This window comes from Ranitomeya imitator, chromosome 5, assembly GCF_032444005.1.
Source record: "Ranitomeya imitator isolate aRanImi1 chromosome 5, aRanImi1.pri, whole genome shotgun sequence".
In the NCBI taxonomy this organism is placed as follows: Eukaryota; Metazoa; Chordata; class Amphibia; order Anura; family Dendrobatidae; genus Ranitomeya; species Ranitomeya imitator.
Genome location: NC_091286.1, coordinates 487,745,297 through 487,772,313, shown reverse-complemented (window position 1 = coordinate 487,772,313; position 27,017 = coordinate 487,745,297). Strand labels below are relative to the sequence as shown.

The 27,017-nt window shown below is 41.3% G+C and overlaps 1 protein-coding gene across 2 annotated transcripts in view; it reads right to left on the bottom strand.

Annotated features, from left to right (window-relative positions):
* SI (sucrase-isomaltase) overlaps window positions 1–27,017 on the bottom strand; it is a 427,600-nt gene that overhangs the window by 358,339 nt on the left and 42,244 nt on the right. For both annotated transcript variants that reach the window (XM_069727394.1, XM_069727395.1), the window contains exons 4-10: window positions 14,587–14,704; window positions 12,394–12,503; window positions 11,873–12,024; window positions 9,111–9,285; window positions 6,859–6,958; window positions 6,335–6,447; window positions 5,901–6,026 (exon numbers count right to left, since the gene is read on the bottom strand). In XM_069727394.1, coding sequence (XP_069583495.1) covers window positions 5,901–6,026; window positions 6,335–6,447; window positions 6,859–6,958; window positions 9,111–9,285; window positions 11,873–12,024; window positions 12,394–12,503; window positions 14,587–14,704 — 894 coding nt within the window. The remainder of the gene's footprint in view (window positions 1–5,900; window positions 6,027–6,334; window positions 6,448–6,858; window positions 6,959–9,110; window positions 9,286–11,872; window positions 12,025–12,393; window positions 12,504–14,586; window positions 14,705–27,017) is intronic.

Below are 27,017 nucleotides of genomic sequence, written 5' to 3'. Positions count from 1 at the left end.
CCCAAAAATGATCTTTTAGCCTGCAATTTTTTATTTTCCCAAGGGTAACAGGAGAAATTTGACCCCAAAAGTTGTTGTCCAGTTTCTTCTGAGTACGCTGATATCCCATATGTGGGGGTAAACTACTGTTTGGGCACATGCCGGGGCTCGGAATTGAAGTAGTGACGTTTTGAAATGCAGACTTTGATGGAATGCTCTGCGGGCGTCACGTTGCGTTTGCAGAGCCCCTGATGTGGCTAAACAGTAGAAACCCCCCACATGTGACCCCATTTTAGAAACTAGACCCCGAAAGGAACTTATCTAGATGTGTGGTGAGCACTTTGAACCTCCAAGTTCTTCACAGAAGTTTATAATGCAGAGCCGTGAAATAATAAATACGTTTTCTTTCTTAAAAATAATTATTTAGCCCAGAATTTTTTAATTTTCCCAAGGGTAACAGGAGAAATTTGACCCCAATATTTGTTTTCCAGTTTCTCCTGAGTACGATGATACCCCATATGTGGGGGTAAACTACTGTTTGGGCACATGCCGGGGCTCGGAATTGAAGTAGTGACGTTTTGAAATGCAGACTTTGATGGAATGCTCTGTGGGCGTCACGTTGCGTTTGCAGAGCCCCTGATGTGGCTAAACAGTAGAAACCCCCCACAAGTGACCCCATTTTAGAAACTAGACCCCGAAAGGAACTTATCTAGATGTGTGGTGAACACTTTGAACCCCCAAGTGCTTCATAGAAGTTTATAATGCAGAACCGTGAAAATAATAAATACGTTTTCTTTCCTCAAAAATAATTATTTAGCCCAGAATTTTTTATTTTCCCAAGGGTTACAGGAGAAATTGGACCCCAAAAGTTGTTGTCCAGTTTCTCCTGAGTACGCTGATACCCCATGTGTGGAGGTAAACCACTGTTTGGGCACACGTCGGGGCTCAGAAGGGAAGTAGTGACTTTTGAAATGCAGAATTTGATGGAATGGTCAGCGGGCGTCACGTTGCGTTTGCAGAGCCCCTGGTGTTCCTAAACATTAGAAACCCCCCACAAGTGACCCCATTTTGGAAACTAGACCCCCCAAGGAACTTATCTAGATATGTGGTGAGCACTTTGAACCCCCAAGTGCTTCACAGACGTTTACAACGCAGAGCCGTGAAAATAAAAAATCATTTTTCTTTCCTCAAAAATGATGTTTTAGCAAGAATTTTTTTATTTTCACAAGGGTATCAGGATAAATTGGACCCCAGTAATTGTTGCGCAGTTTATCCTGAGTATGCTGGTACCCCATATGTGGGGGTAAACCACTGTTTGGGCGCACGTCGGGGCTCGGAATTGAGGGAGCACCATTTGACTTTTTGAATACGAGATTGGCTGGAATCAATGGTGGCGCCATGTTGCGTTTGGAGACCCCTGATGTGCCTAAACAGTGGAAACCCCTCAATTCTACCTCCAACACTAACCCCCCCACACCCCTAACCCTAATCACAACCCTAATTCCAACCATAACCCTAAGGCTATGTGCCCACGTTGCGGATTCGTGTGAGATTTTTCAGCATCATTTTTGAAAAATCCGCGGGTAAAAGGCACTGCGTTTTACCTGCGGATTTTCCGCGGATTTCCAGTGTTTTTTGTGCGGATTTCACCTGCGGATTCCTATTGAGGAACAGGTGTAAAACGCTGCGGAATCCGCACAAAGAATTGACATGTTGGGGAAAATACAACGCAGCGTTTCAGCGCGGTATTTTCCGCACCATGGGCACAGCGGATTTGGTTTTCCATAGTGTGATACAGTGACCCCTGTAACAGGTAGGGGGCGCTGCATGGTCTCCCCAGTATGCGCACGGAGGCGTATTGAGGCCGTGCGTGGCAATTGTGTGCATGGATGTGATGGTGAGACAGTGTCTGGAATTGTGGTTAATGGAAGGTATGTGTCACAGGGATGGATGCTCCCTGCAATGCAACCCGGAGTATCTTGTCTTTAGAGCGCGTGAGCACTGAAGATGTCATTTAGTGCACCTGGGTCCGGGTTGCGGGTAGCTATGAGAGATGGGAGGGTCTGGCTACCCACATACCTCACTCTGAGTGGGGGTGCTCACTGTATCTTTTTCCCTGCAGGTGTTTGAGGACCTGCAGTGATGTCATGATCATGTGACCAGTGCATGTGATGTTACCTCACCTGTGGGTGTGGTTAGAGGCTACCTAAAGGAGGTGTGTTAGCACATGGTAGTGAGTGTTTGGGAGTCTGCAAGTCTGGGCAGACTTTCATGTGTCCTGGCTGGACACTGCAGATGGGCCCTGTGTATGAGTGACCTGTGGAAGCCTGTGTTGCTTCCTGGAAAGCACATGCTAGCGTGGGAGGTCCTGGGAGTAGGACTGGATCCCTGAGCAGCGCAGTGGAACTTGGGGAAGCTACAGTCCTCGGTGGGTCTGGACTGACTGAGATATGCCGCAAAGGCAAGTTGGTAATCCCCGTTTGGCAGCTTCTCCAGAAGAGTGGAACTTGGGGAAGCTACAGTCCTCGGTGGGTCTGGACTGACTGAGATATGCCGCAAAGGCAAGTTGGTGATCCCCGTTTGGCAGCTTCTCCAGAAGAGTGGAACTTGGGGAAGCTACAGTCCTCGGTGGGTCTGGACTGACTGAGATATGCCGCAAAGGCAAGTTGGTGATCCCCGTTTGGCAGCTTCTCCAGAAGAGTGGACTGACAAGGAGTCAGCTGGTGGAGCAGGAGCTCCCGTAAGGTACCTTCATAGACTGTTGGTCCTTATTGTGTTCTATGAACTGTGTGGTAACCCACGGCAACTGGTCAGGAGGACTTAATGTAAAGATAATGTGTTATCGAATGGACTACATGTAAGACAGTGATATGCAACTTGGCTTACGATGCGGTTTATGCTGTACAAAATAAACCGTATGGACTGTTTTGTTTGAAAAAATCATGCCCGAGTACGTCAATCCCGTGCCAAGCGAGTAATCCCCTACCCGTTAGTAAGAGCAATCTTACAATAGGTTTACATGGTACTGTAAACCTGATGGAACACTGCTGCGAATCCGCAGCGGCCAATCCGCAGTGTGGGCACATAGCCTAATTCTAAAGGTATGTGCACACGCTGCGGAAAACACTGCGGATCCGCAGCAGTTTTCCCATGAGTTTACAGTTCAATGCAAACCCATGGGAAACAAAAATCGCTGTACACATGCTGCGGCAAAACTGCACGGAAACGCAGCGGTTTACATTCCGCAGCATGTCAGTTCTTTGTGCGGATTCCGCAGCGGTTTTACAACTGCTCCAATAGAAAATCGCAGTTGTAAAACCGCAGTGAAATGCGCAGAAAAACCGCAGTAAATCCGCAATAAATCCACAGCGGTTTAGCACTGGGGATTTATCAAATCCGCTGTGGAAAAATCCACAGAGGACCAGAATACGTATGCACATACCGAAACCCTAACCCTAACCCTAACCCCAGCCTTAGTTGAAAAAAAAAAATCTTTCTTTTATTATTGTCCCTACCTATGGGGGTAACAAAGGGGGGGTCATTTACTATTTTTTTTATTTTGATCACTGTGATAGATTTTATCACAGTGATCAAAATGCACATTGGAACGAATCTGCCTACCGGCAGATTCGACGGGCGCACTGCGCATGCGCCCGCCATTTTGGAAGATGGCAGCGCCCATGGAGAAGACGGACGGACCCCGGGAGGCTCGGTAAGTATGATGGAGTGGGGGGGAGCACAGGGGGGTGGATCAGAGCATGGGGGTGGATCAGAGTGCGGGGGGGGTGGATCGGAGCACGGGGGGTGGATCGGTTTAGCACTGCGGATTTATCAAATCCGCAGCGGAAAAATCCGCAGAGGACCAGAATACGTGTGCACATAACGAAACCCTATCTCTAGCCCTAACCCTAACCCTACCCCTAACCCTAGCCCTACCCCTAACCCTAACCCTAGCCCTAACCCTACCCCTAACCCTACCCCTAGCCCTAACCCTACCCCTAAGCCTACCCCTAACCCTACCCCTAACCCCCTACCCCTAACCCTAGCCCTAACCCTACCCCTAACCCTACCCCTAGCCCTAACCCTAGCCCTAACCCTACCCCTAACCCTAACCCTAACCCTAACCCTACCCCTAACCCTATTCTAACATTAGTGGAAAAAAAAATTCTTTATTTTTTTATTGTCCCTACCTATGGGGGTGACAAAGGGGGGGTCATTTATTATTTTTTTATTTTGATCACTGAGATAGATTATATCTCAGTGATCAAAATGCACTTTGGAACGAATCTGCCGGCCAAACTTGAAAACACGAAATTTGAACTGCATTACTGCACTAGAAATATGAAAAATGAGAGCTTTTAGCGCATAAAAACACGAAATTTGAACTCGTGTTTTCAAGTTTGCATGTTTTGGCGCTGCAGTGTGCTGCCCTTTTTACTTAACTATATGCGAGTTGGCGACTCTGGGTTCAGCACCTGTTCACACTCAGTCTATGTTTGGATGTGCAGGTCAGGTTTTTGAAATGTATTCTCTAGCCTTCTGATCGTGCACTCCCGCCTCCTAGCCACAGGTGTTTTAATTATAGTAGGTCTAATACCCCTCCACAGAGAGTGAGAATTTGAGTCCAAGAAGAGGTTTCACATGTACCCATTCAGATGGAGACGTTTATTCTCAGCGAGGTAGGTCAAGCGTAGGACCTCGTATAAGAGAGATGCCGTAAAGTGGCTACGAGGTACACATAAATATGGCCATTTTTATGCGCTAAAAGCTCTCATTTTTCATATTTCTAGTGCAGTAATGCAGTTCAAATTTTGTGTTTTCAAGTTTGCATGTTTTGGCGCTGCAGTGTGCTGCCCTTTTTACTTAACTATATACGAGTTGGCGACTCTGGGTTCAGCACCTGTTCACACTCAGTCTATGTTTGGATGTGCAGGTCAGGTTTTCGAAATGTATTCTCCAGCCTTCTGATCGTGCACTCCCGCCTCCTAGCCACAGGTGTTTTAATTATAGTAGGTCTAATACCCCTCCACAGAGAGTGAGAATTTGAGTCCAAGAAGAGGTTTCACATGTACCCATTCAGATGGAGACGTTTATTCTCAGCGAGGTAGGTCAAGCGTAGGACCTCGTATAAGAGAGATGCCGTAAAGTGGCTACGAGGTACACATAAATATGGCCATTTTTATGTGCTAAAAGCTCTCATTTTTCATATTTCTAGTGCAGTAATGCAGTTCAAATTTCGTGTTTTCAAGTTTGCATGTTTTGGCGCTGCAGTGTGCTGCCCTTTTTACATAGCAAAATTACAGTTATGAAGTAGCCACCAAAATTATTTTTTGGTTTGGGGTCACCGCAACATGAGGAACTGTATTGTGGGGTAACGGCATTAGAAAGGTTGAGAACCACTGGTCTAGGCCATATACAGTCTCATTTGTAATACCATAAAGCTGTATAGATGTTACTGATTAAGCTGTTCACCTCTCTCAGACTGGCATCATCCTTTATAAGATGCTCCCCAGTCCCTAATCTCTTCATTCCCGCCAGACTCCTGGTCATTTGGTAGTAATGTCACCACAGATCCTCCATCTCATCTAACCTAAGAGACTAGTAATAATGCAGGTCTGTATTTATCGATGCAGTCTCTGCTTTCTGAGGGTCAACTCAGAACGTGTCTCCTACTATGCATGTTGTGGTTTTGAAGACAATCTCCAGCAGCAGGCTTCCTTGTCCCCAAGGTTAGACCTTTTTACTGCCAGCATCAGAAACCCTTAATGATGTTGTTGCAATTATAGGCAAGTAGATAGACCTTGGAAAAGCAGGAGTTTGCAATCTCCTAATAAATTGATTTGTAAAGTTTAATAAGTTTCCATGCTAGACAAAATTATTATTAAGAAAAAAAGCTTAGCTACTCTTTAAGTTCTACTCACATATGGAATGCCAATGGCTCTGTTTCTTTCAACCACCTCCTTTACGTCATCAAGTGATTTGTAGCCCCATCGGCTAAGATGAAACCCAAGAGTCCAATATGCTGGCATGTATGGTCTTCCAATAAGCTAAACAAATTATAATGATACCGAATTTAAGTAGTCAAGTTACATATGATTTGACTCATACAATTATTATTGCATTTCTCAGGTCACCATCCATTCAACTATGCTGTGTATTCTCACATATGGACATGCATAACTAAGAGATGCCCATAATAGTAAATATGATTACTGTAAAATAACATTAAATAAAGCATTTAGACACATTTAGCTTATCTTGAGAATAACAAATCATGTTATAAAAATGTTATATCCTTTATTATATAACTTTTCTTGTTGTTTTTTTTTTGTTGTTAATCAAAAGTGATACGTACCTCCAGATACTCCATAACAACTTCTTCTGGACTATTTCCAACAAATACATAAAAGTCCAGGATTCCTCCAATGGTTCTATATGTTATTGCTGGTGCGGGCTGAGTTATCACATCTGTAATGTAAAATGGAGCAAAAATACCATATGATGATGGTTATAATCTCATTTAAATGCGTCAGTAAAAATAAATTTAAATTTATTTCATTGTTGTATTAAAAAAAATCCATAAAAACAACTTATATATAACACCTGCTCCTTCTCTGTCAATCCTGACATGTTCAAATATTACACAAACCAGGGCTTGTCAGCACCCAAAAAGCCTTGACAAGTGTCAGTGCCCACAGCGCCTGGAGGACCCATCCTGCCCATGTTTCACTTTGTGAGATCTACATGTACAACAGTACAACAGATGGGTGCACTGCATGAATGGAGTGAACTCAGGAGCTCCACTACACAGCTCCATTTAATAGTTTATAAAGTATATTGTGACCAGACATCCTCTTATAAGATGAAAAGAATACTTGCCCATTGCATGGCTGTTCATTAAAAATACACCAAATGATGCTCCCGTAACATCCTCCAAACACAGGAAAAAAGTCTGAGCTCCATATAAGTTATATCCATCCTACAAAAAAGCAGAACAATATATTAAATAATGAATTGATCTACAGTGGGTATGGAAAGTATTCTAACTCCTTTATATGTTTCACTCTTTTTTTCATTGCAGCCATTTGGTAAATTCAAAAAAGTTCATTTTTTTCTCATTAATGCGCACTCTGCACCCCATCTTGACTGAAAAAAAACTGAAATGTAGTAATTTTTGCAAATGTATTAAAAAAAGAAAAACTGAAATATCACATGGTCATAAGTATTCAGACCCTTTGCTCAGTACTGAGTAGAAGCACCCTTTTGGGCTAGTACAGCCATGAGTCTTCTTGGGAATAGTGAACATTGGTGGACAGCCATTTTCAGGTCTCATAATGTCGCATATCATGTAACTGTCTATGCTGATGTTGTTTTACCCTCTGTTGAGCACTTTTGGGGAATAAAGAAAAAAGTTTGTTCACAAGTCCGTTGAGCTGGACTTCTCTTGTTTCTGATGTCTGCTTTCTACTTGATAGAGTACATCAAGTACTCTAAAGTAGTGGTCCACAACCTTTCTGACCTTGAAAGCCACATTCAGCTCTGAGAGAGTATCAAGAGACACATCTAGCTCCTGCTACTTTCCCAGTGGTGACACACAGAGCCCCCCTTACCGGTATAATGACAGCCAAAGCTTTTCCACAGAAATCACTACAAGGCAGTATACCAAAATTCAGGGGTTGCCCCTTACCCACCTACAACAAGCACTCCTATCACACTGTCCCATTCTGCTTCAATCACTTCTATTAACTAGTAGTATTATCCTTTGTTCATCTTAGGCTTCTTTCACACTTGCGTTGGCACATACCGACACACGTTGTGAAAATTGTGCACAACGTGGGCAGCGGATGCAGTTTTTCAAAGCATCCGCTGCCCAGTCTATGTCCTGGGGAGGAGGGGGCGGAGTTACGGCCACACATGCGTGGCTGGAAATGGCAGACGCGACATACAAAAAAAAGTTACATTGAACGTTTTTTGTAACGACGGTCCTCCAAAACACAACGGATCCAGCGCACGATGGACGCGACGTGTGGCCATCCGTCGCGGTCCATCGGCAATACAAGTCTATGGGCAAAAAACGCATCCTGCGGGCACATTTGCAGGATCCACTTTTTGTCCAAAACGACGGATTGCGACGGATGCCAAACGACGCAAGTGTGAAAGTAGCCTTGCTAGACTTAAATTATCTCTGTGTGCTAGACCTGGTAGTCATGGGCAAGCTTGCAGACAGCCATGAGCCACCTATCATGGGCCCATGAGCCAAAGATTGGAGACCCCTGCTCTAGAGCATTGATCCAGGGAACTAGTCTGATTAGAATATGTGAAGTCAGGCAGGAATTTTTTTCCCCTAATATGGAGCTATTCATTTCTGCCCTAACTGGTTTTTCCTTCCTTGGATCAACATGTAAGGTTATAGGTTCAACTTGATGAACTTATGTTTACCTTCAACCTTAAAAATTATGGAACTATGGATATTTTGTATTGCATTTTGCACAGATCTTATATTACTTGTAATTTGTTTTTAAATCGCCAAGGTTGATGTAAACATATTACGAACACTGAATAAATTTCTCCCCTCCATATAATTTTATTGATTCAGGTTATGACTCATTTGCAATATGATATTTCCCACAGCCAAGTATGGCACTTTTGGGCATAAGGCAATAAAAATGCTATTGTCACCAAAAATATTGTAGAAGAGCTTGAGGAGACAACCTGATGAATTTAGACCAGCACCCCCCCCCCCCCCCTTGTTATCACTTCCATAGTATGGCAGTGGTTAATTCAACTTGTATTTGAGTGCATTTTATTTTTATCATTGCATAAACCTCGCAATACAATTCCTTTAATTATACTAAAATAATTATTTCTCCAGGAGGGAGTATTTATTTCAGTGTGTAAAAATTTGAGATATACTGTATAATTTATCCTATATTAGTTTTACGATCTTTATTGTACAGTAAGCCCTTCTTAGACTTTTGTTTATAATTATTTCCTTTTGTAGAGTTACACAGGTACATTACTTCACTTATAATTAGTATATTCAAGCTTACATGTAAAAGCGAGATACTGTAAACATGAGGTGTAATGAGCCTGTAATCATTAAATAAGGGATTATAATAGTAAGCACTTACTCCATTGGGAAACCAATCTCTGGTAAATATAGGCCACGTTTTCCAGATTTCCAAATTATGCTTATATTGTCTGTGAACATGTTCGCCTAATCCATAAATATTGCTGCTAGGCAGTTTAATGGATAATTGTAAGAACTGGTCAGCATAAATGAGTGGCCCTATCGTAGTATCAAATCTGGAAGAACAATAAATATGTTATTCGATTTGCATTAAAAGTATGGGATGATACCGTAAGTACATGAACTATAGTATTTGATACTGGAAGAAAAACATTTATACATATTTAAAGGGGTTATCCCATCATAGACTACTCCTCATATAAGAAAGCTGCTTTGAAGAAACCAATCAACAGTAGGGGAAGTTTACTTCTACATGGCTGCCGACTAGATGAGAGTCGTCTTTTGTAATAATCGCAGTGCACAGAACGAAGCAACCAAAGCATCAGATGCTTCAAGTTACTAAGGATTAGAGATAAGACAAAATTCGCCTGTTTGTGCTTTTTTCCTGGGAAATTTGATTTGTGGAGAAGTAAGTCCTCATCACACCTTCTGATTGAGGTCAGCAGCAGTGAAATCCCTGGGGTTTGCTAGCCCAGGAGAGTTCTATGCATGCAGCCACCAAGATGGTGGCATGCTCAGTGATGTTTCATGCCTTGACCATTGCGGGTACATGCGCAGGATTCTCCTTTGCCTAACAAACCCAGAAGGATGCTACTGATTTCAATGTAAAGTATCGGGGAAGATAGGATGGTTGGCGGTGAGGAGCAAAGGAAACTGAGAGGTGAGTGTAAGATTATTTTTTTTGCTCTCTCACATTTTGATGTTCTTTTATTGTCCAGAAAAATAGCAGCCAGCAGCCTCTAATTGTTAAATCCATGTGGAAGTCTATTACAAGAAATCCGCATTTTGATATATGTGGATTTTTTGTCAAATTGGAGTATTAATAAATTCCACACAAATTTATTTGCTCATCCCTGCTAAAGACACTTCTCTATAATGCTTATAGGGCTTATAAGAGTATGTGACAATGGGCATCATGTTCGGAAAATATTTTTTGCCTTTTGAAATCCTAAAAATCACAAATATAATATTTAAATGTATTTATTGCATTTCTGTTATGTTTGCTAATGACAGGTGTTATGAAGGCAATCCAGAAACACAGTGTGCTTAGCGATCAGAGCGCACACAGTGATCTGACAAATACCCAAAAATACAAGAACGAGCTCTGAGACGTGGAAACTCTGTAGACTGCACACCTGATCCTATCCTAAACACAACTAAAAGCGGCTGTGGATTGCGCCTAACAACTACCTAGGCAACTCGGCACAGCCTAAGAAACTAGCTAGCCTGAAGATAGAAAAATAGGCCTGACTTGCCCCAGAGAAATTCCCCAAAGGAAAAGGCAGCCCCCCACATATAATGACTGTGAGTAAGATGAAAAGACAAAACGTAGGGATGAAATAGATTCAGCAAAGTGGGGCCCGATATTCTAGGACAGAGCGAGGACAGTAAAGCGAACTTTGCAGTCTACAAAAAACCCTAAAGCAAAACCACGCAAAGGGGGCAAAAAAAAACCACCGTGCTGAACTAACGGCACGGCGGTACACCCTTTGCGTCTCAGAGCTTCCAGCAAAACAAAAGACAAGCTGGACAGAAAAAAAGCAACAAAAAAGCAAAAGGCACTTAGCTATACAGAGCAGCAGGTCACAGGAACAATCAGGAGAAGCTCAGATCCAACACTGAAACATTGACAAGGAGCAAGGATAGCAGCATCAGGCAGAGTTAAGTAATGAAGCAGTTAACGAGCTCACCAGAACACCTGAGGGAGGAAGCTCAGAAGCTGCAGTACCACTTGTGACCACAGGAGTGAATTCAGCCACAGAATTCACAACACATTTCTGAATTTCTGAGATTCCAAACGCAATACCACAAATTAAAAGGGGTTGTCCACTACTGAAATAACTACTTATGGATCACTATATTGCTATATAATAATGACTATACTCACCTCCGATACCAGCGCTGTTCCAGCGACAACGGCACCTTTTCTCCCAGGGCTTACGTGACATTGACTGCTGGGCTTGCATGACATAACAATCAGCGATTGCTTCACTCACATTTCATTCAAACAAAACTGACACTAGGAAGAACAGAGATTTGCTTCTACTCTGTGACTTCTTCTGGATGTCAGTTATGTCAAAGGAAATGGAGATTGAAGCAGCTACTGATTGGACACAAGGCTCCTGTGGCGTGAGCATTGGAAGAGCTGGTGCCAACATTGCTAGAATGGCACCCGCCCCGAAGGTGAGTATAGCAGCTGTTATTTTCCATGGATCAAATATAGTGCTTAAGAATCAGTTGTCCGAGTAGTGGACAAACACCTTTAATGTTATATATGTTTACTTTATAATAGCTTTTCAGTAGCCTATCCTCCCAACAGCTGAGTATAAGACCTATTGTAAATCCAGATGTAACTGGTTAAGTTAAAGGCTTTGAAAGGCCATCTGTAAAGATAAAGTGACTGATTATCAACATTATAAAATTACAAAGGAAAATCAGTACAAAAATCATGGGAAGATTGTATCAGCAATTATCAAGTGGTTAGCAGAAACTCTCCTATTCAGCTTATTCCAGGCAGCATAGTTTATAAAAATGGTTTATCTAGCACTGAACAAACACATCATTTGCACACTATTTTTATCTGTCATTTTATGAATTTATGAAGGTGTGAATGCATAAAATATAAAATAAACTGTTGCTCACAGGACTCTGTTTGGTGATTTTCTTGAAACTTGAATTCCGAAAGCTTTATGTATCAAATCAACTTTGTAATTTGGATTTGGTTCAGCTGTTCCTGTAAAACTTTTTACATGTTCATGGGGAACTTCAAATCTTTCTTTTTTAGCATCTGTGATCTATAAGAAAGAAAATATGAAGATAATGTTTAGAAACCCAAGTTTTGCTATGGTTTGGCAATTAAACCAAGTAAAGCGTTTTTTTTTTCCATTATTTTTATTTAAATGGATGTATCTTTATGGCTAAAATAACTTTTTTTCCTTAAAAATGTTGAAGTTTTGCTTTGACAACATCTATGTATAAAAATACTTAGCACAATGCGTAATTAGTTAACACTAAAGCCACCAGTGAACTGTTCAGACTGCAGTATCCATAACCCTTATTTCTTGTCTCTTAAACACATGGCTTTCACTTTGAAAAATGTCATCTTTGAGGCAGTGTTTTTTAAATTATTTTACGATCTCTTTAAATTTTACATTTCAACATACCTTAAACCGAAATCGATTTTTGGATTGTATTTCAGCAGTCAGAATCAAATCTTCTATGTCATCTCCAACCAAAGTAGGAAAATTAATTCTTTTCAGATTAGCTGTGAATCCTGCAGACAAATCATTCATAACTGAGAATTCAGAATTTCCAACTTAACATAGATGAAAACTACATTAAGGACATAGATGTTAAAGTCGCAAATGACCAACAATTTCCAAAAATTTCACTAGAGATTGATGCGTAAGTGCTGGGTGTGTTCCATAGCACCATCATGCCTCATAATGATGGCGGAGCATCTAATAACTGGCGTGTACCTCTGTATGCCTTATCTTACTCTGGTCATGGACTGGAGTAAGAGTTATGATGTAAGCAATGCCATCTCATCATGAATTTAACAAGCAGAGGTTGCCACTCCTGTCTTTAAAACTACCCTAACTTTGGCAAAGCTGGGTGAAAATGGAGTGAGAACTTCATAAATTGCAAAACTCTAATGTAGTCTTGCGTTGCACAACATTTTGCAACTATACAAAGCTTTTACTCTACATTTCCGGCAGAAAAAATTTGATAAATTGGGCGGTGTTTTTCTAAACAGGGATAAATTCCCCTAGAATTGCGAGGCAGGATTGACATGTTTGTTTGTTTTTTGCCCTAAATTTTGGAGCAGTATTTGTTAGCCCAAACTAAGAGGAAAATGAATGAAGATTTAAAGGAAGGGGTAAAAAAGGCCCCACTCTTGGATAAACCAAATGCAGGACTCCAGCCTAATACTACTAAAGCTAAGTCCACATGTCCAGCAGTGATCAGTTCAAATGGATCCAGCAGGAATCCGTTGGCAAAAAAGTTGTTCAGACACAACATTGTAGTTCCTTTTTTAAATAACTGATCTCTGCTGCATTGGACTTTTTAACATTGAAGTTTATGGAAAACTGATCAGTTAATCATCCATCTGTTTTTCTTTCATTTGTAATAGATCCATGTCTTGCTCACTGGATCCAGTACGCGTTAAACCGTATATGTTACAATTGAAAGAAAAATGGATGTCTAATTAACAGCAGTGATATTAACTATTAACTAGATAGATGCAGGATTTAAAGGGTATCTGCCAGTAGGATTGGTTATCCTAAGCTGTCTATTAGGACATTTAGGTCATAGGAAGCTAAACAAAATAAAACCTTGATATCTGTGATCTGCCGTCTTATTCGAGAGATATCGGCATTTTTTCATGTAAATGAGCTGTTCAGGACTATGGGCCAAACACTGATCTGGAATCCTGTTTGCCTGTGACATGGAAGCTATAGCTTTACCAGTTTGATGTGTAATGGCTGATTTTTTGTCTCCTGATCTCACTGCAGAGCTGTGTGTGATTATACCTGACAAATCTGCAGGTTCCTCTCAGCTTCAGCGTCCATCGCACAGGCAGACAGGATTGCAATATTGTTACAATACAGCAGAGCTCTGAGAGCTGCAGCTGCTAACATTGTTGTAATGAGACAAAGTTCAGCTCTGTTCTGTGTTAGTTACTTGCCTCACACTGGTAACTTGACCTTTCATTTATAATAAGCTCAGGAGGCAGATTCTCATGCAGATCAGTGTCCTGCCCTTATTCCTGAACAGTTCATTTACATATTAAAATGCATGGATTTCAATGGAATATGACATCAAATAGCAGATATGAAGTTATTCAGCTTCCTATGACATGCATGCCCATATAGATGGCTTGAGGGGGGTGGACCCTAATGACAGATTTCCTCCTGATTCCTGAATATCACACTATTAATATGCTAGAACATCTAGATGAGTACTAAGTGCCAATTTGCATAAACCCCAGGAAGAGTTTTATTTACATCATAAATGGTTTATGGCAACATTTTATAATACCATAGTAAAATAAATTGTTTTCTTTACTGTTAATAGTGGCCAGATTTCCAGGTTTCCTTTAAACATCAGCTGAAAGAGGGTTTAAATGCTGCTGAGAGGCTAACAGATGCCATTACTAGACTTCAACATGTATTCATTGTAACTTTATTATAGTGCTGATATAGTACTGTACCATATAGCAATATTTTATGGAATTGTTTATCCATTGAATTTTTATTAGGTTCAGTAATCTCAGTTCCATGTCAAGTTTTGTGATGGAGTTTTTGTGAGAATATTCATAAGATTCCAGGGGTTTTGCTCATATAAAAACATACCTGATTTTGTTTCCTTAGTAGCAACAACGTCATATCCGTGTGTTTTTGAAAAGTAACACCAAGGGACAGAGGTCTCACTGTAAGGGCTCCAGCAGCAACCTCGTTGTGTACATGCAACCTATTATGACAAAGTCAAAGAACGAGTATCGATTACATAGTTAAGTCATAGAATGACAACTATCAGCACTATGTACCTTATATCTGTACCTAAAATCTAACCAATCCTCTAAATGCATCATTTGTATACAAGGTTTGTGCTTCAAATATGTATTGGTTTGTTTGATTGTTTTATTTTTAAGGCAGTACCATCAAAATGTTGTGGTCCAGCTAGTCTTTTATGAAATTAATTAATTAATAGCTAGACACACCTATAGATGATAGATGTAAGCTGAAGCTGCTGGTGTCTAGACAGCTACTGTGCACAATTTTGCCAATCAATAGAAAAAGATCAAATGACAAAAAGATCATCACTCTAAAGCTACTGGAAAAAAGGAAGAAAATTGTATCTAATGAGAGAGATAATACCTGTTGATACAAAGGTATCTACAAGACATTACTAAATTGCCCTTAGTGCTCAATGGGTTAAGTACTGTTACAAATGAACACTGTTGTCATAACTCGCCATTTGGAGCAGATGTAATACTACTGTGTATACTACTGTACTACTGGATTACTGTAATGCTCTATTAATTGGCCTCCCCCTCACTCGACTTTCCCCTCTCCAGTCCATCCTTAAAGCAGCAACCAGGGTCGTCCACCTGGCTAATCATTACTCGGACGCGTCCGCTCTTCGTTAGTCATTACAGTGGCTGCCCATTCATTACAGGATACAATTCAAAGTACTTGTTCTCACCCACAAAGCTCTCCACAATGCGGCACCCCTTACATCTCCTCCCTCATTTCTGTCTATCGGCCTAACCGACCGCTGCGCTCTGCAAATGACTTTCGACTAATTTGTGCACTAATCCATACCTCCCACTCCTGACTCCAAGACTTCTCCCGTGCTGCGCCAATCCTCTGGAATGCTCTACCCCAAGATATTAGGACCATCCACAATTTGCATAGTTTTTGGCGCTCGCTCAAAACACATTTGTTCAGAGCGGCCTATCACATTCAGTAGTCAGTCATTTTATGTTTGTGTGTGTAGCCCATTCTCTATCTCCATCTATCCCCCACCCCCTGAAGATGGCTGGACCATCATTGTAAATACATTATTGTAAATACACACCTGTGCTTTGTATCTCCCCCACCTCATTGTAGATTGTAAGCTCTCATGAGCAGGGTCATCTTATTTCGCTTTAATTATTGTATTGTTAATGTTGTTACTTATGACTGTTGTGTTTGAAACTGTTAAACTGTAAAGCGCTGTGGAATATGTTGGCGCTATATAAATAAAAATTATCATTATTATTATGATATGTATGAAGGTTACAGATGCATAACAATATATGACCCACCGGCATACATATTGGTATAGTGCGATACAGGAATAAAGCCCTGACAAAGAAGGTCCGAGCACCTTTTAAACATGTTGGCGATTGTCCCCGTTCAGTTCCCATCCCTTTATTTGTAGTTCCCAGCTCTAGGTGACATCACCCAGACCATGAACCCTCCAAACACCGCTACTGCATGGCGGCGCCATCGGCCGAAGCACGCCGCCTGCCGGGACTTCTGGTGAGTGTGGAGGTGTATTTCCACTAAGGGAGGATCTTCCCCAGGTCTTAGCCGCCTCCCACCGCTTGGAACCCCGCAGTTAGATATATGGAGGAATCGAGTTTCAGCGCAGGTCAGTGAGTGGTGGATCCACGCTCATATCCGCTCTCTCTAAGTAGCCGCTGCCCCTTGCATTTTGGACTCGGTACTGGCAAACAACATTTGCTCCCCTTGCTCACGTACTGCTATGCAGTAAGGACACAGCACTGACACTTCAGGATACTACAACGAAGACCCCGTTTATTCCTGTACCGTACTATACCAATATGTATACTGGTGGGTCATATACAGTGCCTTGCAAAAGTATTCGGCTCCCTGGAACTTTTCAAACTTTTCCCACATATCATGCTTTAAACATAAAGATACCAAATATAAATTTTTGGTGAAGAATGAACAACAAGTGGAACACAATTGTGAAGTTGATTGAAATTTATTGGTTATTTTAAATTTTTGTGAAAATTCAAAATCTGAAAAGTGGGGCGTGCAATATTATTCAGCCCCTTTACTTTCAGTGCAGCAAACTCACTCCAGAAGTTCATTGTGGATCTCTGAATGATCCAGTGATGTCCTAAATGCCTAATGATGATAAATACAACGCATCTGTGTGTAATCAAGTCTCCGTATAAATGCACCTACTCTGTGATAGTCTCAGGTTTCTGTTTGAAGAACAGAGAGCATCATGAAGACCAAGGAACACAACAGGCAGATCCGTGATACTATAGTGGAGAAGTTTAAAGCCGGATTTGGATACAAAATGATTTCCAAAACTTTAAACATCCCAAGGAGCACTGTGCAAGCGATCATATTGAAATGGAAGGAGTATCATACCCCTGCAAATCTACCAAGACCCAGCCGTCCCTCTAAACTTTCATCTCAAACAAGGAGAAGACTGATCAGAGATGGATGAACTGCAGAGTTCTACAGCTGAGGTGGGACAGTCTGTCCACAGGACAACAATTAGTCGTATACTGCACAAATCTGGCCTTTATGGAAGAGTGACAAGAAGAAAGCTATTTCTCAAAGATATCCATAAAAAGTGTAATTTAAAATTTGCAACAAGCCACCGTAGAGACACACCAAACATGGCATAAAGGCAATACAGATCTAAAAATAACTTTCATTATTAAAATAAAGGCAAACCATAACACCCGTCGTGACAAAAAAAAAAGTGTTCAACCCAAGAAAAAATCTAATGGGTATTGCTAGAAATCCCTGGACAAGCACCTAAATAAACCCTACCTAGCTGCGGAGGTAGACACCCTAGGGGGGAGCGTATTGGCACCCCTGCTCCACGATGGCTGACCCTAGGGACCCTAATGAACCCTGCAGCCACTAGTGAGATCCTCTACCCACAACCTACAGGACCCCTATCAATAAACATAGGTCTGCTGTCCTAAGGAAAAAAACTGGGGGTAGAGGATCTCACTAGTGGCTGCAGGGTACTTACATGATTTTTGCTTTATTAACCCTATGTGTATCCAGTTTATAGTCCTATTATTGTAAAGGCAACACAGCTCATCACCCTCAACACACCATCCCCACTGTCAAACATGGTGGTGGCAGCATCATGGTTTGGGCCTGCTTTTCTTCAGCAGGGACAGGGAAGATGGTTAAAATTGATGGGAAGATGGATGGAGCCAAATACAGGACCATTCTTGAAGAAAACCTGTTGGAGTCTGCAAAAGACAAGAGACTGGGAAGGAGATTTGTCTTCCAATGAGACAATGATCCCAAACATAAAGCAAAATCTACAATGGAGTGGTTCACAAATAAACATATCCAGGTGTTAGAATGGCCAAGTCAAAATCCAGACCTCAATCCAATCTAGAATCTGAGGAAAGAGCTGAAAACTGCTGTTTACAATCGATCTCCATCAAACCTCACTGAGCTCGAGCTGTTTGCCAAGGAAGAATGGGCAAGAATTTCAGTCTCTCAATGAACAAAACTGATAGAGACATACCCCAAGCGACTTGCAGCTGTAATGGCAGCAAAAGGTGGCGCAACAAAGTATTAAGTTAAAGGGGACAAATAATATTTCACTTTTCAGTTTTTGTATTTCCACAAAAATTTTAAATAACTAATAAATGTTGTTCAACTTCAAAATTGTGTTCCATTTGTTGATTCTTCACAAAAAATTTACATTTGGTATCTTTATGTTTGAAGCATGATATGTGGGAAAAGGTTGAAAAGTTCAAGGGGGCCGAATAATTTTGCAAGACACTCTATTGTTATGTATCAGTAACCTTCATACATATACTCCAAATGGTGAGTTATATTAACAGTGTTCATTTGTAACAGTACTTAACCCATTGAGCATTAAGGGCAATATAGTAATGGTCCTGTAGGTACCTCTGTAAAAACAGGTATTATCTCTCTCATTAGATAAAATGTTCTTCCTTTTTTTCCAGTTGCTTTAGCGCAGTGACCTTTCAATCATATGAAAATAATTGCAACAGAGGAATTAGGTTGACAGAATATTGGATAGGCCGTATGGTGAAAAAAGACACTGCTTGGTAGATAATGCACATCTGCATCAAACAGTAATGGTTCTCACTAGAGATGAGTGGATCTAACACAATAGAATGAGTCAAATTGCACAGATTTTACTGGGAAATTTGAATTGCACTAAAGTTATTCTCAGTCCATTGAAACGTCCCTTTTATGTTCTGGAGTCACTACAGATCCTGAAGCACAATATTCGTAAAATGTAAAAAAGAAAAACTCATACTCTCTTCAATAGTCACCTCTTTGGTCACCCCCGCTGTTTACTGCATTTCCAGCCTGGTGGTAAATATAGGTCACTAGCAGGTCCCAAGTTTAACTGTCCATGCGCAGTGAACACTCAGTTCTGCTCGTGGCTGGAAGACTCAGCCTAGAGTGAACACAAGACCGACAGCACACAGGGAGTAGCAGGGACAAACAAAAACTTGAGACCCGGGAAAAGGTTAAAAAAATGATACCATGGCTCACCTTTCTGACTGCTCCCACTGCTCCCTGTCTGTTGTTCAGTCCACCCTAACACCAGCATGCTGATTGTCTGAGCCACAATGTTCACTTTGAGCAGTGGCCACCAGCCATAAGTACACCTCGGTGCATGCGCAATGAACTTTGGAGCCTACTTATAGCCAGAAGCCAAGGTGTACAGTGAACATTGGACCAGATATGTGGCGCAACAGAGACGCGTAGGACCAGACAGTGGGCATGAAGCAGCAGGGGCATCCAGAAAGGAGATTGGCAAGGTGAGTATGTTTTTTCATTGTTATCTTTTGCCAGCTCTCTATTGTTCAGCAGGATGGTGTTTCAGTTGGCCACCATTTTGCCGAATTCACACTGAGCAACTTACAAAAAATCCATAAGATCCAGATTCTGTATTTTTGTAAACATTCAAGCAGCTTAGTAGCTTTTATAGTGCATATTTCCTCTTTGACAGTCTGAATAGTTTATATATACAGTGGGGCAAAAAAGTATTTAGTCAGTCAGCAATAGTGCAAGTTCCACCACTTAAAAAGATGAGAGGCGTCTGTAATTTACATCATAGGTAGACCTCAACTATGGGAGACAAACTGAGAAAAAAAAATCCAGAAAATCACATTGTCTGTTTTTTAACATTTTATTTGCATATTATGGTGGAAAATAAGTATTTGGTCAGAAACAAAATTTCATCTCAATACTTTGTAATATATCCTTTGTTGGCAATGACAGAGGTCAAACGTTTTCTGTAAGTCTTCACAAGGTTGCCACACACTGTTGTTGGTATGTTGGCCCATTCCTCCATGCAGATCTCCTCTAGAGCAGTGATGTTTTTGGCTTTTCGCTTGGCAACACGGACTTTCAACTCCCTCCAAAGGTTTTCTACAGGGTTGAGATCTGGAGACTGGCTAGGCCACTCCAGGACCTTGAAATGCTTCTTACGAAGCCACTCCTTCGTTGCCCTGGCGGTGTGCTTTGGATCATTGTCATGTTGAAAGACCCAGCCATGTTTCATCTTCAATGCCCTTGCTGATGGAAGGAGGTTTGCACTCAAAATCTCACGATACATGGCCCCATTCATTCTTTCATGTACCCGGATCAGTCGTCCTGGCCCCTTTGCAGAGAAACAGCCCCAAAGCATGATGTTTCCACCACCATGCTTTACAGTAGGTATGGTGTTTGATGGATGCAACTCAGTATTCTTTTTCCTCCAAACACGACAAGTTATGTTTCTACCAAACAGTTCCAGTTTGGTTTCATCAGACCATAGGACATTCTCCCAAAACTCCTCTGGATCATCCAAATGCTCTCTAGCAAACTTCAGACGGGCCCGGACATGTACTGGCTTAAGCAGTGGGACACGTCTGGCACTGCAGGATCTGAGTCCATGGTGGCATAGTGTGTTACTTATGGTAGGCCTTGTTACATTGGTCCCAGCTCTCTGCAGTTCATTCACTAGGTCCCCCCGCGTGGTTCTGGGATTTTTGCTCACCGTTCTTGTGATCATTCTGACCCCACGGGGTGGGATTTTGCGTGGAGCCCCAGATCGAGGGAGATTATCAGTGGTCTTGTATGTCTTCTATTTTCTAATTATTGCTCCCACTGTTGATTTCTTTACTCAAAGCTGGTTGGCTATTGCAGATTCAGTCTTCCCAGCCTGGTGCAGGGCTACAATTTTGTTTCTGGTGTCCTTTGACAGCTCTTTGGTCTTCACCATAGTGGAGTTTGGAGTCAGACTGTTTGAGGGTGTGCACAGGTGTCTTTTTATACTGATAACAAGTTTAAACAGGTGCCATTACTACAGGTAATGAGTGGAGGAAAGAGGAGATCCTTAAAGAAGAAGTTACAGGTCTGTGAGAGCCAGAAATCTTGATTGTTTGTTTCTGACCAAATACTTATTTTCCACCATAATATGAAAAAAAAATGATAAAAAAACAGACAATGTGATTTTCTGGATTTTTTTTCTCAGTTTGTCTCCCATAGTTGAGGTCTACCTATGATGTAAATTACAGACGCCTCTCATCTTTTTAAGTGGTGGAACTTGCACTATTGCTGACTGATTAAATACTTTTTTGCCCCACTGTATATATATATATATATATATATATATATATATATACATGTTGCCAGAAAGGAAGCATTTACACGAAAAAGCTATGGTGATGAATGCTATGATGAAAATTAGAGATCGGTGGATTTATTGGAGTGGAATTGAATTTTACTCAAATGTTACAGAAATAAATATTCTGGAGAATACAAAATGTATACAGTATATTAGAAATGAGTGAATCGATTTGATGCAAATCAATTACATGTAGAATTTTATTAAATTTGAAGATCTTGGTAAATTTGAACAATTAGTAATTAACTTTGCACAAATCACTAAGACAAAGTCGATTTCTATTTTATGAATTGTTGAAGTGTCATGTCTGGCATGACTGCATGAACTTCCCATAATGCTCTTCAGCTATTACATCACAGGGTATGACACAACCCATTTTGAAGGACTGCCATTGGCTGCATAAAAGCAGGGGCAGGGAATGCAGTAGCACATTAGGGTAATTCAGGATAGTGAGAGGTGAACAGAGCCCACAGCTCAGCAATAGAGAAAGGAAGTGAAAGCCCTGAAACATTGGACAAATATTTCAGACAGTAATCTGTTGTGCAACTGCAACACTGAAGAAGATGATTGTAATGGTCTGCTAATGATAATACAGATTCAGCTTATAGAGGAAGCGAGAAATAGAGAGGTATCAGAAGCAGTGCCAGACTCATTGTAATAGATCAGTGATATGGTTTAGCTGGTATTTGTCCTGCATCATTTCAATTACAGTTACATTTTCTTTTTCTATGTTCTTAATGTATTAAAAACAAGCAACACATTTTTTTTTCAGAAAAAAAATCTGAAATTAGCGTCAGTCAAAGAAGGTGTGCTTGCTAGGTAGAAGTGACTGTACTTTGTACTTTAATTTCTTATACAATCCTACTGTATATGTGAAAAAGAGAATAATTGTTTTTTATGGATCCCCCCAAAAAATTCCCCCAAATCCAGACATTTAACTACGACTGTTTACCTCATAAGGTAAGGTCAAATTTTACATCAGCACATGCTATACAAATACAGCGACTTGTTGCAGGTGCAAGTTTTCTATTCACGGTGTTCATCAGTGCATTGTGGTACTATAGAGTTAACATCCATTTTTATGGCGAGATCAATTAAGACATTACTAGGGCTGTGTAAGAACAAAGAGGCACCAAAGTAGTTAGATGTTTCTCTTTTCCCCTGCTGCAACCCCTGTTTCTACCTGCCTGCCGCAAATAATGATGTCCATGTGTATAAAATAAGGCTACTTTCTCACATCGGGTTTTTGCCGTCAGGCAGGATCCGGAAAATTTGTAAAAAAATGGATCCGTTGCAAATTGTGAAAAACTGAAGCAACGGATCGGTTTCTTTGCTGGATCCATTTTTTTTTTAATGAACCCGGATATAGAGTTTGGACTTCCTGTTCCAGGGAAAAGGAGAGAGAGAGAGAGAGACTCCACAGTGGAAATTTTTCATGATTGTATGGAAAAAAATGGATTCGTAGGCCGGATTCATCATTTCACATGTCAGTTTGATCCGTTTATCGCTGGAACCGTCGCGTGGTGTTTTTCCTCCGGACAGAAAAAACGTTACTATGAACGTTTTCTCTGGCCGACTGAAATTTTTTTTAGATGGATCAGGCAAAAAACTGATGAAATGTGTGGCCATCAGGCACCATTCGGCACTAATACAACTCTATGAGAAAAAAACGCATCTTTTTTTCAAAACTTGCCGGATTGCGCCTGATGTGTTAGGTGTCGAGTTCCCACCTCTGCACAGGGGGAATCTCGAACCATCTCTGCTGTGGTCTCACATTCTTCTCCAGCCACAGTGGAGCCTGCTCAGCGGAGACGTCAGTCCCAGCATCTGGCTCAAGCTGATACTGTGCAACTGGTTACTGTTGCCCTTCCAGGCTCTGCCTTTGTAACCAGCACTGATCAGCAGTGAGCAGGTCTTTCTGGGACTAAGTCCTGCTTTTCCCATACTGAGCATGCCCACGGGTTGAACTCCCATTGGATGTCGGGGGTCACATGCTCAGGTCCTGTTGCAGTTCCTATTGGACCATCTGGAAGGTCCTGTAGCACTGCTGCTATAAAAAGTTTGCTTGGCCATGCGCTAGTGTATACTTGAAAATGTATGTGTGTGTGAAAGTCGCTCATTAATCATCCCCTCCCTAGTGTTTGACAGCTCGTGTATGGTGGATGTTTGCTATCTAGCGCCCGACAGAGCTATCAGCACTTAACACACGATACAGCGTCTTATTGCTGTGACTGCCAGTGTGGCGACGTGTGCTATTAGAGCGCTTTCCTGACCCAAGTCTGGGTGGTTAGTGGCGTCCACCAGAGCGGCACTGCACGTACTCTTGTGCATTAAAATTATTATTTCTGTTATACTTTGACACCCCAGTAGCGGTGTCAAGCACAAAAGGTCTAGAGGAACTCTAATCCTGAGTCTTGGGATAGAGTTCTGTGACTCCTTGCTTGCACTCTTTGTGCGGTACCGCGGCCCTGTGATGCAACAGGGTTTGCTTCCTTTATACAGGGTGAAGCTAACCAGTGTGTGTTTCCACATTGTACCACCATATAGTTTGTCATTATTCAGCAGCAGGTTTCATCTCTGCAAGATGGACCCCAGGCTGCGAACGCACCTTATACTATATTTCTAATTATTTAGTGCATTCCGCTAGCCTTAATAGTGTGAAAGTAGCCTAAAGGACTTTTATTCAATGGATACGAGTGAGTGCTGCATTTCTACTCCTTATTGAATACATTACTAGAGCTGTGTTTGCATGAAAGAGGTTAAATGTCACTGGATACAGTCCTAGGAGACCTCAGAGTGTAGATATATTTTCATTGCAATTGGAGGACCTTTAATTTTCAGCTAATTTATTCGCAAATATATTTTTTTGATAAAATTTGAATTTCTAAAGATTTGATCATCTCTACTGTTTACATATACCCATATAAGTTGTGGTCGCTTTGAAATTACTAAGGTTATGTTTGCATTAAAGAGGTTTCCTCTACTTTTATATTGATGACCTATCCTTAGGATTGGTCATCAATGTTTGAATGGCCTGGGTCCCACAAACGGCATCCTGCCGATCAGCTGTTATCAGTGGTTGGCGGCTGCTGGCAGAAAGTACTCAGTTACCAAACTGCTCCATCTACTTGTAATTGCTGCCGCAGGGTACTACACATCCACTTCCTATTGAATTAAATAGGATTCGTATGTGCAGTAACAACCCACAGCCTATACAAGTAGACATAGCAGCTCGGTTAGTAATAACTTCCGTCCAGCAGTCGCCAACGCCACCAATAACAGCTGATCGGCAAGGGTGTTGGGTGTCGACTCTGGCCGTTCAGTTACTGATGACCTAGGCTAAGGATAGGTCATCCATGTAAAAGTAGTGGACAACATCTTTAACCCCTTCATGACCCAGCCTATTTTGACCTTAAAGACCTTGCCGTTTTTTTGCAATTCTGACCAGTGTCCCTTTATGAGGTAATAACTCAGGAACGCTTCAACGGATCCTAGCGGTTCTGAGATTGTTTTTTCATGACATATTGGGCTTCATGTTAGTGGTAAATTTAGATCAATAAATTATGCGTTTATTTGTGATAAAAACGGAAATTTGGCGAAAATTTAGAAAATTTCGCAATTTTCACATTTTGAACTTTTATTCTGTTAAACTAGAGAGTTATGTGACACAAAATAGTTAATAAATAACATTTCCCACATGTATACTTTACATCAGCACAATTTTGGAAACAAAATTTTTTTTTGCTAGGAAGTTATAAGGGTTAAAATTTGACCAGCGATTTGTCATTTTTACAACGAAATTTACAAAACCATTTTTTTTAGGGACCACCTCACATTTGAAGTCAGTTTGAGGGGTCTATATGGCTGAAAATACCCAAAAGTGACACCATTCTGAAAACTGCACCCCTCAAGGTACTCAAAACCACATTCAAGAAGTTTATTAACCCTTCAGGTGCTTCACAGCAGCAGAAGCAACATGGAAGGAAAAAATGAACATTTAACTTTTTAGTCACAAAAATTATCTTTTAGCAACAATTTTTTTATTTTCCCAATGGTAAAAGGAGAAACTGAACCACGAATGTTGTTGTCCAATTTGTCCTGAGTACGCTGATACCTCATATGTGGGGGTAAACCACTGTTTGGGCGCACGGCAGGGCTTGGAAGGGAAGGAGCGCCATTTGACTTTTTGAATCAAAAATTGGCTCCACTCTTTAGCGGACACCATGTCACGTTTGGAGAGCCCCAGTGTGCCTAAAAATTGGAGCTCCCCCACAAGTGACCCCATTTTGGAAACTAGACGCCCCAAGGAACTTATCTAGATGCATAGTGAGCACTTTGAACCCCTAGGTGCTTCACAAATTGATCCGTAAAAATGAAAAAGTACTTTTTTTTCACAAAAAATTTTTTTAGCCTCAATTTTTTCATTTTCACATGGGCAACAGGATAAAATGGATCCTAAAATGTGTTGGGCAATTTCTCCTGAGTATGCCGATACCTCATATGTGGGGGTAAACCACTGTTTGGGCACATGGCAAGGCTCGGAAGGGAAGGAGCGCCATTTGACTTTTTGAATGAAAAATTATTTCCATCGTTAGCGGACACCATGTCGCGTTTGGAGAGCTCCTGTGTGCCTAAACATTGGCGCTCCCCCACAAGTGACCCCATTTTGGAAACTAGACCCCCCAAGGAACTTATTTAGATGCCTAGTGAGCACTTTAAACCCTCAGGTGCTTCACAAATTGATCTGTAAAAATGAAAAAGTACTTTTTTTTCACAAAAATTTTTTTTTCGCCTCAATTTTTTCATTTTCACATGGGCAGTAGGATAAAATGGATCATAAAATTTGTTGGGCAATTTCTCCCGAGTACGCCGATACCTCATATGTGGGGGTAAACCACTGTTTGGGCACACGGCAGGGCTCGGAAGGGAAGGCGCGCCATTTGACTTTTTGAATGGAAAATTAGCTCCAATTGTTAGCGGACACCATGTCGCGTTTGGAGAGCCCCTGTGTGCCTATGCATTGGAGCTCCCCCACAAGTGACCCCATTTTGGAAACTAGACCCCCCAAGGAACTTATCTAGATGCATATTGAGCACTTTAAACCCCCAGGTGCTTCACAGAAGTTTATAACGCAGAGCCATGAAAATAAAAAATAATTTTTCTTTCCTCAAAAATGATTTTTTAGCCTGGAATTTCCTATTTTGCCAAGGATAATCGGAGAAATTGGACCCCAAATATTGTTGTCCAGTTTGTCCTGAGTACGCTGATACCCCATATGTGGGGGTAAACCACTGTTTGGGCGCACGGCAGGGCTCGGAAGGGATGGCACGCCATTTGGCTTTTTAAATGGAAAATTAGCTCCAATCATTAGCGGACACCATGTCACGTTTGGAGAGCCCCTGTGTGCCTAAACATTGGAGATCCCCCAGAAATGACCCCATTTTGGAAACTAGACCCCCAAAGGAACTAATCTAGATGTGTGGTGAGGACTTTGAACCCCCAAGTGCTTCACAGAAGTTTATAACGCAGAGCCATGAAAATAAAAAAAAAAAATTATTTTTTCAAAAATGATCTTTTAGCCTGCAATTTTTTATTTTCCAAAGGGTAACAGGAGAAATTTGACCCC